The sequence below is a fragment of the Malus domestica genome, chromosome 13 (assembly GCF_042453785.1).
Source record: "Malus domestica chromosome 13, GDT2T_hap1".
NCBI lineage: Eukaryota > Viridiplantae > Streptophyta > Magnoliopsida > Rosales > Rosaceae > Malus > Malus domestica.
This window is the reverse complement of record NC_091673.1, coordinates 38,352,044-38,367,612: the sequence shown is the minus strand read 5'-3', so window position 1 is coordinate 38,367,612 and position 15,569 is coordinate 38,352,044. Positions and strand designations below refer to the sequence as shown.

The 15,569-nt window shown below is 35.6% G+C and overlaps 2 protein-coding genes across 2 annotated transcripts; one reads left to right on the top strand and one right to left on the bottom strand.

Moving 5' to 3' along the window:
- The first annotated feature begins 1,745 nt into the window (after positions 1-1,745).
- On the top strand, positions 1,746-7,738 carry LOC139190982 (uncharacterized). The gene is made up of 3 exons (XM_070811478.1): positions 1,746-1,817; positions 1,921-2,314; positions 7,644-7,738. Exons 1-3 carry the CDS (start codon positions 1,746-1,748, stop codon positions 7,736-7,738), a joined length of 561 nt encoding a protein of 186 aa, XP_070667579.1.
- A 4,355-nt stretch (positions 7,739-12,093) lies between these two features.
- LOC139190981 (uncharacterized) lies at positions 12,094-14,731 on the bottom strand. The gene is made up of 3 exons (XM_070811477.1): positions 13,606-14,731; positions 13,328-13,493; positions 12,094-12,550 (listed from the first exon to the last, which is right to left on the bottom strand). Exons 1-3 carry the CDS (start codon positions 14,729-14,731, stop codon positions 12,094-12,096), a joined length of 1,749 nt encoding a protein of 582 aa, XP_070667578.1.
- Positions 14,732-15,569: the final 838 nt, after the last annotated feature.

Below are 15,569 nucleotides of genomic sequence, written 5' to 3'. Positions count from 1 at the left end.
AAGATTGTAAAGTACCATGGTGTTCCAGTTTATATTATCTCAGATCGGGATCCTAGATTCACTTCTAAGTTTTGGGTAACGTTCCAGGAAGCTCTTGGTACGAGATTACTTTATAGTACATCCTCAAACAGATGGGCAATCTGAAAGGACTATTCAGACATTAGAGGATATGTTGAGATCTTCAGTGCTGCAGTTTGGCGATGGTTGGCATAATTGTTTGGATTTGATGGAATTCGCCTACAACAATAGTTACCATTCGAGTATTGGTATGGCACTGATGAGTCAATATTTTATTATATATTTTACCCTATTCTTACTATTAATTTATTTATTATTTTGGTAGAATTTTGATACTTTGCTTTATATTTTCAACATAGGACATACGACTTCCTCTGGAACAAAACGTGACCAAATGGACTAATTTTGGAGTGATTCAAATTGGAGGACATTCATGTGTTCCTTAGCTTGTTCGTGTCAAAATCTCAAAAATTTCTACCAAATGGTTATTTTCTGGAGATTAAATAAAGGAGCAGTACGCCCAATATGACCTCAGATGGGTTCGTGGCCTTCTGGATAAGTGTTCAGAATAGTCCAAGCTTTAGATCCAGCTATTTTGGGCCAATTTTGGAGCTGATTTGGGTCCAAAAGGTGACTGTGCAGATTTTTGGGCGAATTTACCAAGTTAATTTTGGATTATGTTTCCTATTTTATTTCAATTTATTAGGTTTCCTAGTTTTATTCTAAGACCTTTTAGGGTTATATTTTGTATTAGTATAAATAAGATATTTAGCCATTAGGTTAAAAGGGGAGAGTGGACGCAACATTGGAGAGGGGGAGAATGCAATATTTTGGCTTTAGAGAGCTTTTGAATTCAAGTTTATTTTCAAGGTGTTTTCTATCCGTGTTTTTAATAATATTTTGTTTTATGATTGTTAGTAACTAGTTTTGTTTGCTAGGGCGAGGCAACAAGCCTTAGCAAGAATATGTAGTTTCTTTTCAATTTACTTATGATATTATGCATGCAAGTTTTGAATTATTAATCACTGTGCTTTAAACTATCTAATTGTCTTGATGATTGGCCACCATTAGGATATTTAGAAAAGTAATTTGATGCAATTTTGGCGGAGGGCTGTCCCTGAAATTAGCGTTGGCTTCTTGTGATTAATATGTGTAACTTCTTAGGATGGACGACATGTTTTAAGGGTTATATGGTTTTTCAAAAGGTTTTCACAAAACTTAATGAGTCTTGCATGCTCACATTCGATCTGGACGCCACGGACGGGTTGCATGTTAGATATATGTTCTATGTTGGAGGATATACTTTAGGAAAACCTAACCTTCAAAATATGCATGTGTAATCATAAGTAATTAGAAGAACTACATAGGATTGTTAAGGTGACGGCAGAACTCTAGTGCTCAAATTTTATTTTCAAAACTATTTTCTTTTATTTTATTTATTTTCCCAATTTATTTAATTGTTTTTAATTAAATTCATTTTTAATATTTTAGATCATAAAATCATCTTTTTCTAAACTTTGTTTTCAAATAATTAATTAAGATTTGGTTTTAACATAAATTATTCATTTAATCCCTATGGAGATCGACCTTGCTTGAGCTGCTATACTACTATAATCTTGTACTCTTGCAAGTATTTTAAAGTGTTTTTATGCCTACTTTTGCAGGTGGTAAAATCCCTATTAGGCACCATTTGAGGCACTCTATGGCAAGTCTTGTTGAATGCCATTATGCTGGTTAGAAGTTGGCAAAAAGTTTTGTTGGGCTCGAAGATTGTGGATGAAACTACTCAGAATATTCAGGTAATTAAATCTAACCTAAAAGCGGCCCAGGATCGTCGGAAGAGTCTAGCAGACAAGCATGCTACTAATAGTGTATAAAGTTGGCGATTGGGTATTTTTGAAGTTGTCACCGTGGAGAAGTGTGGTACGGTTTGGGAAAAAGGGTAAGCTAAGCCCTAGGTACATCGGACCGTATCGAATCACCGAGCGAGTCGGTGAACTTGCTTACAGGCTTGAGTTGCCTCCAGAGTTGTCCAAAGTGCATGATGTGTTTCATGTTTCGATGCTTCAACATTATGTCTCAGATCCTTCACATGTAATACCTCCTCAACCATTGGAAATTAATTCGGATTTGACTTACGATGAGGAGCCAGTGACTATTTTGGATTGGAAAGATAAGGTTCTGAGAAATAAAACTGTGCACCTGGTGAAAGTTCTCTGGAGAAATCATTCAATGGAAGAGGCTACCTGGGAGACAGAAGATCGGATGATAGAGATGTATCCACGATTGTTTTATGGTTATTAGTGGATGTATTGTTGTGTATAAATTTCGAGGACGAAATTTCCTTAAGGGGGTAGATTGTAACAGCCCGTCCCGAATTTTTTTTTATCAATGGCGTGAAATGTCTATTTCGCCCTTAAGCGTTGGATTATGAGTGTGTGAAATGGGCCAATTATCTTAAGTCCTAATTGTTTGGACCCAATTAGGACTAAGTTTACTTTTGTTGGTTTTGGTTGGTGACCAAGTGAAGACCACACACACAAAACACCTCGTGCACTCTCTCTCTCTCTCTCTCTCTCCTTCTCTCGTCCTTCCTACCATTTCCGTACAAAACGTACGGACGAACACCAAACTCATACTTCGCGCACGGATCGACATCAACCAGGTAATATTCGAACTCCTTGTAAGATTTTGAGTTCATCCATACCCTTTTTAGATCGAGAAACCCTCGTGTTCTCGAGAAACCTTCGTGTTCACTCATAAATGTGAGGTTTTTAGGAAATTTTAAGGACTTAGGGAGCTTTGGATCATCCTTACGAAGCTCGAGGAAGAAAAACCAAGATTATTGGACGTCGGGAAGTGGAGATCAAAAAGTTCAAAGTTTGACCGGATTATCGAAGGATCTCCAGCGAATTCTCGAGGATTTCAGGTCCCAAAATTGGTAAGGTTTTGTTCCTTCTGTTGTAAGCTTCATTTTGGTGAAGATTTCGTGGAATTTGGTGCAAAAATGAGAGAGATATGAGGTTTTATATATTTTTCCAGTTTCCGATGACAGCAACGGTCGCCGGAGTTCGAAGGTAGGGGCGACAGAATATTCTGTCGATTTTGACGGAATATTCCTAACGGCAAATAATGACGTTAGTTGATTTTAACAAAATATTCCGTAAATTTAACTGAATATTCCTAACGACCGTTAGGCCTCAGTTAAGGTTTGGTCACGCGTGAGGGTGCATAGGGCAGTGCCTCCGCCGGTGCGTGGCGGGGCATGGGTGGTCGGAAAATTTTTCTAAAAATATGGGGATGTTCGTGAGGTTGTGTAGATCACGTTGGTATATTCAAACATCCCATTTGAGCAATGTATGAGAAGTTATTAACTAGTTTTGTCTATGTGCTTTAAATAACGTTTATTCAGTTATTTCGCATATAGGTGAGACCTATCCTGAGGATGAGCACAGTCAAGGGCGACTCAAGAGCTACGACCCTTCGACATACCAAGGAGGGGCTTTTGGTTTTCAGTATATATATATACTTGATATTTTCCCAAAAAATGTGTTTAAATGAAAATATGCTTTGAAATGCAATGCATATAAGTTTATATTCAGCATATGAATTAGTATATGATGCATAATATGAATTGGGGTTGTTGACGCTCAGGTAAGTACCAGGTGAGTTATGTTTTGTTGTATGAGATATTGATAATGTGAGACGTGATTGAGAGCTCATAAACCTGCACCCCGGGTGATTGTGATTTAGCCAAAGATATGTCACATGCTTGTTTATGGTGTCACCTCCCGCACCATATGCCCACATTGGATCCAATTTAGGTGCACAATCTTGTCATACAGACCATTATATGTGGTTCTGACTCGTAGGTGACTAGCGATTTATCGCATAACTATCATGAGAGCGTAGCATGGAGCATAACTATATTACACCCAGCTTGTCATATAAACCTTTACAGTGGTTCTAACTCGTGTGCAGTGTAGTGCCGTATAGTGTCACTTGCGGTGACTCCGGCTAGATTGACTAATGAGCTATGAATTCTGCCATACATACCTCTGCAAGGGTTCCGACTAATATGTTATTTTCCATGAATTTATTTTCACCTGAGTTACTTATTTTGTTTTATATCTTTGACATGGCATACTTATGAATATGGATATGTGAAGCATGAATTGAAATATATATATATATATATATTCCATTTCTAGGAAAATTATACATGTTTTACGGCGAGGGATTAGAGCATTTGATAAATGAAATAGTTTTGAAAAGCTTTGTTTTTGCCCACTCACACTTTCTGTTTTGCGCCCATCCAGGTTTTAGATAAGCTTGTTCGTTGGTGGCTCACGAGGATTGATTGGAGGTTCTGATAGACTATCACAAATGTAGGGCATCTTTGGGTGTCGTTTCATTAGTACTTGTTTTCTGGACTGAACTTAGGCTACTTACACTCTAATTGTGTATTCACACATATTCTAGCACTTGTCTTAACTAGTACTCTTATGAGTTGGTTTTCATTTATTCGTATTCTCTATTATCATTATTGCTTCTGCACTGTGCACATCGCTACGTCACCTTCACATGACGGCCAGCATGCCTCGATCTCGGTCGAGTGTGTCAACATTTTTCGTTCACCATTACATTTCTTGGTTTAGAGCAACAAAATGCACATGTTATTGATGAGAGAGAGTGCCAACGAGAACAATGGCGGGATCGTCAACGTAAGAGGCGAAATTCAATGACTTCAAGGCAAAGACATGAATGTTTAGCACAACGAAGATCCAATTACCGTGTTCAACAAATTCAACACTCAAGCATAGTATCATTTGTTGAATGTGATACCGATCAAGTTCAATGCCATAACATAGTGTAATTCGGTAAAGATTGTAGCAATCATGTTCAATGCCTCAACATAGTGCCATTTGGAGAAGGCATTAGTAGTCAAGTTCCAAGAACAATGCGCTTAACTCATATAAGGCAACTTGCTTGGTCAAATCGGACACATTTGCCTCAGGGTGGATTTAACCAAAATTTCACTAATAATGGTAATCTCGCAAACTACCACACTCCAACTTATAAAATAAAAACTCTATATCATCATTACTATAAAGACCACTTATTACCTTTCTTCAATTCTATTAGATTATTACAGAACATACAATAGAGCAATCAATCCACTCGAATGCTGCAATGAATCATGCTTATCCACCCATCATCAATGAAGGTATTAGTTTTGGATACTAATAGATACAAATTCAATTTTGCTCTATAATTCATAACGCACATTTATTGTTTTCTTTTGAAGTAGATAATTTTCATCTCATCAATGAAAATGAGATCCAACCTAATGACGACGTTCCACTTCGACATCATACTATAGGAGCAAGGGCGATTCATAATCGGGCTAGAAACTTTAATGAAAACCTGGGAGTCCCAAGATTTTACATACCAAATCCAACCACATGTCCAGATTGTCATGCCCGTTTGTTCATTCATGAAACCTCTTAAATGTGTTGCTTGCATGGAAAGCTTTCCCTACCAACAATACCATCCCCTCCTGAAATGGCTGAGCTTTTTTGCACCCAATCTACTGAGGGAAGACATTTTTTACAGAATATACGAGCTTACATCCACATTTTTGCCTTCACTTCAATGGGAGTTCATGTTGATGAAAGCCTAGCAACAGGAAGACGTGGTATTTATACCTTTTGTGCTCAAGGTTCCATATATCATAAGATAGGAAGTCTCTTGCCTATTGGAGATAGTAGACTGAGATTCCTACAAATGTATATGTATGACATAGCTCATGAAATAGACAATTGGATGAGAGAAAGTGAAGCACTAAACAAAGATGTCGTTCAAAAAAATCTAAGAAATCTTGAATCAATATAATCCATTTGTGTAAACATTTCATCGCCTAGCACAACGTCAGATTTGCAAAATTGCAGATTGATTATCAAGGAGCAGCCTGAAAATCAACAACAATATTGTTTACCGTCTACATCTCAGGTTGCTACAGTCATAGTAGGTGGTGAAGGATCAGAAAACATTAGAGGTCAGGATATCATTGTAAAAACTATAGATGGTCAACTTAAGAGTATCAAAGATTGTGTCGGCTACTATGACCCTTTACTATATCCATTGTTGTTACCTTATGGAACATATGGATAGGATGTGAATACTCAAAATAAAAACCGCAGAAAAGTGACATGTTGTGACTATTGTTCTTATGTTCTTTAGGTAACCGAAGAGCTTCATCTCCATACACATAATATTAATTTTTTAAAATTATATTTAGGTTGAACGAAATTTTTTATCATTTTAAATCTGTCAACGTGATGAATCACTTCTACTTCGTGGTGGTCGCCTGTTGCAGCAATATGTAGTTGATAACTACGTAACGATCGAATCACAAAAGTTTAGATAGATGCGTGATAATCAACACACAATTCGTTCTGAATTCTATCGAGGACTACAAGACTCATTAAGTGTAGGACAAAATAATGCAGGTATAAAACATATTAGTTTATACAATAACATATGCGCTTCATTTTCGTGTTTTATCATATCAAATAAGACTTATTAATAAGTTATAACAAAACAAATATAATTAGACTTATTAATGATATATAACAAAACAAATATGGGAAACATCGGTCGTCGTAGGACTATATTACCATCATCTTTTGTTGGTGGTCCCCGTGACATGTATCAAAGGTATCAAGCTGCAATGACTTTGGTTCAAAAGTATTGAAAACCAGATATTTTCCTAACAATGACATGTAATCCAACTTGGGAAGAAATAAGTGATGAGCTCCTACCTGGCCAAGCACCACAAGATCGACCAAATTTGCTTACACGGGTTTTTCGTGCAAAATTCGAAAAGTTGAAGAATGATGTTATAAACAAAAAAGTGTTTTGGGTAGAGTTCTTGCATATGTATATGTCATTGAGTTTCAAAAGTGTGGTCTCCCTCATGTCCACATGCTTTTTAGAAGAAAACTAGTAGGAATGCCCGCGCTTTGTTGCGGGTATTCAAACCATGTATAATATTCATAGAAAAAAAAAAGAAAAAGTAAGAGATAGGTGAATTGATACATAAAATAAGCAATTCAATTTACATTGCTACTCTATTAAGTTGACATCGAGAGGCAATATACAATCGAAATTACTTGAAGGAAAGTTTACATTGACAAAAGTTGCAAATGACAAAATATAGTGTCTTTGCATCAAAGACTGAAATACCATGCAGTTTACACATATTTTGTTTCTACATGCAACATAACAAAATACACGTTCTGCAAGGCTTTTTGTTGTTCCAACAGTTGCATAAAATAATAAAACTTTAGTCGTGGAATGCCCAAAAAGTATATATTTATAATAATGGAATAGCCAAAAAAATATATATATTCGATCCTTTGCAGCAGTCCATGATAAAGTCTTCTATAGCTTATTTCTTTTGCGAATGAACATCTCCAACACTAAGCAACAAATCAGAACAAAAATTCAATAATTGTTCAAGTTGGCATATATTATTGTAAGCAATAACTCATTATACATGTCCTTGATTTTCTTTGTTTGTGATCTACTTCTTAATGTACTGATCAATGTTTTGTCTGCAGGTTCAACTTTTGGGACAACCAAGTTAGAGAATTCTGTCGAGATTCTGGTTGAATTAGTAGACAGTGGTTGGCTCCCCTCATCATGTTTGCTGTGAAAACATGTTAAATTTAAAAAGGATGGAAATGAATGTTATAAAGTGCATGCATGATGTTTTTATTTAATGGAATACCAACATTATTTGAAGGGGAAACTTAACCTGTGAGCTTTTGAAGTTTCATTTTCAACAAATAATGTCCTCTTTACACCCTTGTTTGTCGCAACTGATTTGATTTGTCAGATCTGGGATTCCAAGGTCGTAACAGGGATAGGGGTTGCTGCATCAATAACTTGTTTCCCGGTGTTGGTAGCAGGTGTACGTGGTACAATCGAACTAAGTTTTGGGTCAACTAATGCTTCTTCCTCAATTATTCCATGAACAACAAAGTCGATGTTGCCAAACTCATTGTTTTGATTACCAAAACGGACCTGGAACTTTTTCGTGCTGCCAACCAATTTTTGAAGGTGCGGAGGCAACACAGAAGAGTCGTCGTAGCCTTCTTCTATGACCAAAGAGTGGCAAGAGATACCCAGAAGTTTTTCAGCAGTCCTTCCGATCACTAAGAAGTTGAATTGATTTGTGGCATCATTCACTAAATAAATGACGAAGATATAATGATGTAAGTTTAGCAATTTAAAAAAAAAATCTTGCAATAAAAACCATGTTCATTGCAAAGAGATATAAAGAGCGTAGAAAAAATAAATTAGTAAATTACCATGGCTCAGGCATTTTTTCGAGTGACCCATGTTAAAAGCATTGGAAAGTTCCATATGTATTTTGACACTTTTGTGGCAATACGGGCACGACTTGTACCACCATCCTTTGGTCAAATTGTAATCGACAATTGTTGCTTGGCATACGAAACTTGTATTCTGATATGATATAAAATTTTCAAATACAAAAAAATTTAAGAATAAACTCCCAAACATGACACTTGTACCTTAGTGTATGCATTTCCACCCAAATTATAAAACATAATTCAAATTTTGGACATGAGATAACATTTTGGAGAATGTATATTGAATCATGAAAGATAAGTTGTTTAATTTTTTGCACAAACGCTTATAAATGAACAAAGAAACAAACAACACGACACTTTGTATGCACAACACAGTATAGATTAAGAAACAATTTGTCATTTCCAAATTACAACAAACAATCAATTGGAAAGCAGTTGTAAAATAAAATTGACAAAACATGAGATGATTTAGTGATAATGGATTGACCTTGTTTAATGCCGGATCAAGAAGAAGCAATTGTTCAATTGTCTTCTGTTCAGAATCAGCTATAACAGTACCCTTTCCATACTTTTCAGCAGAAGTTTGTAGAATTTCAATGGGTGTTTTGAGGTATTCAAACCTGATTTTCACATTTTTAGGTCCAAGAATATAGAAGGTAAAAACATAAACAAAAAAAAAACATTAAATAAGATTTGTTCACTCACTCTTGTTTATATTCTGAAAGTTGTGGGATATCAGGATTGAAAATACAAACTGTTGAGCCTGTGCTCCCCAAAACAGGTTTTCCTATAAATATAAAGATAACAATTATCAATACAAAAGTAAAGTGATCACATATAGATTTTGTTAAGGTATAAGCTTTGTATTTCTTCACTTTGAGTGAAGTCAAAACAATGAAGACAGGCGACGAAAGCGACTGCAATGCATCGTCTTGAAAGCTTGTTGCAGTTTCTGCCCATAGTGTTACTGTAACTTGTTCACCTCTACAATTATAAAAATAGAGTCAGAACTTTCTATGTAATTTTTATATGACTATATTTGTATAAATATGCAATAACAATGTATGAGAAGTATGGTTCACCTGGTATTTTGAAGTTTGAGGTCTCGCTTTTTCTCAACTCTAATATTTTGCACAATGATTTCCTCAATCGGTTGTAAAGCCATCAAACAACCAAAAACATCTATGTATGATATAGTTATAAGAACCAGTTTAAGCTAAATTAAGTTAAAAACTAAGAATAATGATTTTAGAGTAGTGGCAATAGTCAAAATTAGACACTTTACCTGTGAGGTTTACATCTCTATCGACTCTCTTGTGAAGCTCATCAAATTCAATTAAATTATACCAATGCATCGGGATCAGTTGATTTCGTTTCTCAACTAGGACTGTAGTGTTTTTGTTCAACTCAACCATGGCATCATGAGGGACAATTTTGTTTGACGTTCTGTTATTGATAAGACGAAATTTATCTATCTCGTACACGAACCCAACTTTTAGACGGTCCAAAAAGAATTGGATGTCCCAGGGTTTCATGGTCGCCTGAATTGCATGTCCCTTTTAGAGAGGAAAAACAAAATTAAATTAATCATTAAAGTAGTAAATAAGCTCGTGAACAAATTATCATTTCCAAACTGCCATAAGAGTTTACTAATCATAAATCTATGTAGAAGTTGAAATTCAATCCAAAATAAACATTAGGCACATCATCAAAAAACCAACAGCACAACTACCCTATTGAAAATGCCTATTTCACAGAACATTTAATGAATATTTTACTTCAAAAATTTCTACAAACCACAATTGAACATAAAAAAGATGGAATGTTAATCAATGAGAAGGAAAAATCGAATTAATACTGAAAGTATGATCGATGCATTTCGACAAATATAAAACTGTGTCTATTTAATAATGAGAAAAAGGTGTAAAGATGTAACCTCTTTGTCAACAAAGACATAGTCCAAACTTACAGGTTGACGATCAGCTCCAATATTTTTTGTCACCCAAATTCTGCATATCCTAATTTGTAGTTTCCTTGTTGGCTTGTATGATAACAAAAGACAAACTGGCATATGCTCCATCAATCTATATAAAGTAAATTTAAAAGCAAATAAAATCCTCAAAATCGTGCAACACACATGAAACAAAGAATACATTAGAATTTTGAAAAATAGACAAAAAGAGGAAAAAAAATGAATGGACAAACACAAATCAACACACCTTCATGTAAACAATTCAAAACATCTTTATAAACAATGTTTTTAGTGTATCCATAAGGCATATCACTATCATGAGCAATCACAATTTTAAGACCCTGTTTTGAGGTGACCCTAGACAATGCAACGTAGAGCTGTCCATGAGAAAAAACTGTTTGAAATAGAAATAACCCAACAATCTTCAAATATTGTCCTTAACTCTTATTAACTGTCATTGCATAACAAATTCTATGAGGAAATTGTCTTCGCCGCAAAGTAAACGGATATTTATTTTTTGATGACTCGGTAATGATTCTTGGAATGTAAACTTGTCACCAATGTTGCTAACCGTTATGATCTTTGCTTCCACAATTCTATCAGTTAACTACATCACCACCAACTTTGTCCCATTACACAATCCACAACTTTGATTTAAATTCCTAAGCAACATTACTGGCATACCAACTTTCAATGCCAGCTTGTGGTGCGGCAAACCAAGTAAGTCAAGTTGGTTCAAAAATTCTAGCGGATAAAGTATATCAAGATTTTTAACATTTTCTGTCGAAGAAGACACAGAATCAAAACTGAGGTACGTGCGACCTTCGCCAGGCACCATAGTCAACATAAAATTATTTATCTCAGTTACCATGTTGTTTCGCAGTGTGACAATGGCTCTTTCTTTCAAATATGATACATCATGAAAATTTGTTTCAAAATCTGTGTACACCGCTGAAACCATATTTTCGATGGGATCATCATCAAAATTAATAAGAAAGTTTTTTGAAATTTCAACCCAAGAACTTTCTTCATCAGTTGACAATATAGAATTAGCAACATTACCGTTTCCAATTTGTAATATCCAATTTGCAAAATCAGCTAACTCTTGTTTTTCCTGCTCATTCAAACCAGTTTTTGAAAGCCTCATGTTTTCTTTGAGAAAAAAAACAGTTAGATAAGGCCAAAGATAAGAAGTTGTCAATGAAGCTTCAACAATGTCAGCCCTAGTTCCATTTGGAACAACAGGCAAGATTTGTCTAAAATCACCTCCAAAGAGAATTGGCTTTCCTCCAAATGGCAAATCATCAAAACCTGGTTTAGACCTTTTAAGAACATCACGAAGAGATCTATCTAAAGTTTCAAAACATTGTTTATGATTCATTGGTGCTTCATCCCAAACAATAAGAGCTGCATTACTAATTAATTGTGCTAGATGAGTTCCTTTTTTTATTTCACAAAGTGAACAATCCGTAATGCTGATAGGGATTTTCAAGAGTGTGCAGTTCTTCCACCAGGAAGCAAAAGGGAGGCAATTCCAGACGAAGCAACAGCCAAAACAATACGGTTCTCTGATCTAATCTTTGCTATGATAGTGGTCCACAAAAAAGTCTTACCAGTTCCACCATGTTCATGAACAAAAAATAGACCAGGCTTGTTGCTATCAACGACCACTATAACACTATCATAAACTATTTTTTGCCCTTAATTCAACTGTGCCATCAATAGTGAATGTTGTTCTTTAAGTGATTTAGTGTCATAGTTTAACTCATCTCTTAAACTTCTATTCTTAAGTATATTTGGAACTGGGAGGTGATGTTTAGACAGAGAACTATTTGAAACTACAAACAACTTTTCTAACTCATACAAAAGAGAATTTCTAAGTTCATCCTCATACTTAGACATATCCTGCAAGCCAAAAGCATTAACCATCTTTGTCAAGATGTCATCACACATCATTTTCCAATGTGCCTCAAACAAAGTTGCCGAATCAGCAACATCACAAAACAAAACTAATGTAACAAACAACTGTCGCAATTGATACGATGATGCAGTGACCACCGCTTCTAACATTGCGTTGTTCCACTCCTTATCATCTCCTAACAGACCTAGCGAGTTGCATGCAGCTTGAAATGTGGGTTGAAGAACACCTTTAATTGTTCTTAAATCATCAAAACAAAAGCCACATTTTTTATAATTAAGCAATAATCTCAAATAGTATAATTCACCAGTAGCAGGGTGAACATACGCAACTCTACCTAGACATCTACCACTTTTCCTTCGAGTCCACTCTTTATTTTCACTATTCCAAACATATTTTGAAGGAAATTCAACATAAGATAACTGGCATACATCAGGATCTTAAGCATTCATTTCGAACCATTTTGTTAACATTATGCTTTCAAGATTAGGTTGATTAACAACATAGTTTAAATTATCATCCTCTTGAAAGACAACATTTTGGTCATAAGGAAGATGCACACACAATCTTTGAACAGCTGGTTCTCTAAAGTGAATATGAAATTGTAACAATCTCCAAACTGCTTCATAAGAGCATAAATATCTGCAATTTAGATAAGCCACAATTTCATCAAACTCTTGATCCTCAAAAACAACTCCGGCCCTATCAACACCCTTGGTTATATACTTGAAAAGGTATTTAATGAGCATTGATTGACAACACGATTCAACATTTATATGTGCTTGATACTTTAATAACAATCCACGATTGTAAGGAACAACAAACGCATTATTAAGCTTCACTCCATTTTTTACAACAAAACAATTTTCCATTTTTCTACACTTGTATGCAACAAAACCATCAGGTTCAAAAGTAGTTTCATTTGAAAAATGTTTTGGGAATCTCTGTAAACATTTTTTTTCTTTCATGCAAGGGGATTTTTCATTTGCAAGACCGTATGGACCATGAATCATGTACAGTGCAACAACATCATACCCATCTTTGTCAAATTCTTGGTTAGGAATTTCAGCCAAAATGATTGAATCCACATCGGAAGGAGAATGACACTTATACTCTTCACTGACCCAAACCAAGATATGGCAATGCGGGAGACCTCTTTTTTGAAATTCAACTGTGTAAATCACTGTTTTGAGAAATATAAGATAAACAAAAATCAAAACAGAATGCCTGATGTTTATGCTTAGAAGAGAAAACAAACAAATAATCTTGAGAATTGAGAAAAGCCAATAACTAACCAGATTCAACTTTGCCAAAAGGTTTTCCTGATTTTATATACTTAACCATATGGTCAAGTTTTGCTTTGAAAATTCTGGATACGATGTCTGATCTGTCTTCAACCCTACAACCAGGTCTTTCACGTAGATCTTCGATAATTTCAGGCCACTTAGCATTGCATGTAAAGGTGATAAATAAATCAAGATTTCCTAAGTGACGGCATATAGCCATAGCATCCTGATAATTATTTATCATGTATCTAGCACTGCCAGTAAATGAAGTTGGCAAGATAATCCTCTTACCCATTTCGGAACCACTTGCATTTCCTTTTCTCAACGCCTCATGAATTCCCTTAAGACGCTCAGTTCTCAAGGAATTTTGATTTGTCCTAATGAAATCAAGTCTATCTTCTTCAAGTGTGGCATATGCATCTACTAAATATTGTTGAAATAATCTGCCACCCTTTAACAGGGTGCTATCCTGTCCTGGTCTATCCTGAATTTGGTAACCCACAAATGCTCTCATAGACACTCCGCCAGTCTTGGGTTTTTTCCCTCTGAAATCTGGATTCCAAGGGAGACCTTTACTGTATCCATCTTCACCATATGGGAAAAGAAGAGGATATTGAAGGGCCATATATTTTGGATTCAACTTTGTTATCCTTTGCAGACCAGTTGCCCTGTGTTCTACAATAATATCTCTTTCGGTATGAAATTGACCGATATCCCCAACTATTAACCCTCCTATCCCATCACATGTTGGCAGATTATATTGCGCATCATGGTTGCTCCGTGTGCCGTGTAAACGCAAGCGCAAAGAACTTGTTGACTGTTCATTAATCCTATCCCTTGCGACTCTAAATAACTTAACCAACTCCTTACACTCATCTAACATTTTAATGAGCCCACCAACAATTTGTTCATCAACCTTCAAAGATTCTTCTGAATGAGGAAAACAACTCATACGATTGTTGATTTCATTTTGAGTGTCATAAATGCAGAGCTGCGCAAATTTAGGGCTCTCGCCTTCAGGAGGCAACAAAGAACCCATTAAATGATGCACTTGACCATTAATCTTAAAAACGTAAGGACCTTGACCCTTGTTTATCAATGCATCAACTTTAGCCCCCATTGAAGTGAACGCCATCATTGAATTATACAACCTAACATTTGTTTTGAAATGCGAACTTTCTTGAGAATTTGTTCAATTTAGCAGATGTTCCAAATAAGCAGGAGTGGGTTTAACAGGTGGGAATTTAACTTTTTGACTCATACAGCATGCAGTGAACTGTGGCCTTCTAATAGAAGAAACGTTTGTTTTTAACCGCTCTATAGACCAAAACAAAGCACCACAATATTGACATTGAGAATTTCTAGGGCCAAAATCAACATAGTCTGGATCAACACCTATGAAAAGAAAGATGACACAATCATCCCCAAAGTAGCGAACCAAAGTTAACTTTTAAAATAAGTTAAAAAAAAATGCAAAGAGGAATGCAAAGAGGACTATATTGTCAGAGCGCATACGTTTTTTTTTTTTTGATAAGCGGCCTGGCCAATCACATGTGAGCTTCTAACAGGATGATCGTCTTGCGTATCAGAGATCAATATACCATGCAAAGTGGCATCATTGGCAAGGAAATTAGGGACAGTAATTTCATGTGAAGTGCTTGCAGCGGACGAAGATGAGTTGAATCCATTGGCAATAAATGCATTTTGTTTCAAAACAGATGTATTGGGTTGGACATGATTGGTTGTATTGTTATGAAATAGTAAAGAGTGAAACGTTGTTATATTCTTAATCATAAGAAGTTGGGACATCTTGCAAAATCACATCATCCGGATAAACATCGCCATTAAAAACGCCTAAGCTGGCGTGCTGAATTTTAGCTGCCCCCCAGATATTCTAACTTTCCTAGGCATAATACTACGCAAATAAAAACAAAAAAACATGTGAATGACTAAGCCTTACTCACTAATCAAAT

What these genes read in the sequence shown, in the direction of transcription:
- LOC139190982 (XM_070811478.1), top strand. Translation starts at nt 1,746, where the DNA reads ATGCTGGTTAGAAGTTGGCAAAAAGTTTTGTTGGGCTCGAAGATTGTG. An exon ending in AAACTACTCAGAATATTCAG is followed by an intron (nt 1,818 to 1,920) that starts GTAATTAAATCT and finishes GTATTTTTGAAG; the next exon opens with TTGTCACCGTGGAGAAGTGT. An exon ending in GTATCCACGATTGTTTTATG is followed by an intron (nt 2,315 to 7,643) that starts GTTATTAGTGGA and finishes TTTTGTCTGCAG; the next exon opens with GTTCAACTTTTGGGACAACC.
- LOC139190981 (XM_070811477.1), bottom strand. Translation starts at nt 14,731, where the DNA reads ATGGCGTTCACTTCAATGGGGGCTAAAGTTGATGCATTGATAAACAAG. An exon ending in TTTTGGCAAAGTTGAATCTG is followed by an intron (nt 13,494 to 13,605) that starts GTTAGTTATTGG and finishes TTCTCAAAACAG; the next exon opens with TGATTTACACAGTTGAATTT. An exon ending in GGGTATGATGTTGTTGCACT is followed by an intron (nt 12,551 to 13,327) that starts GTACATGATTCA and finishes TGATGATTTAAG; the next exon opens with AACAATTAAAGGTGTTCTTC.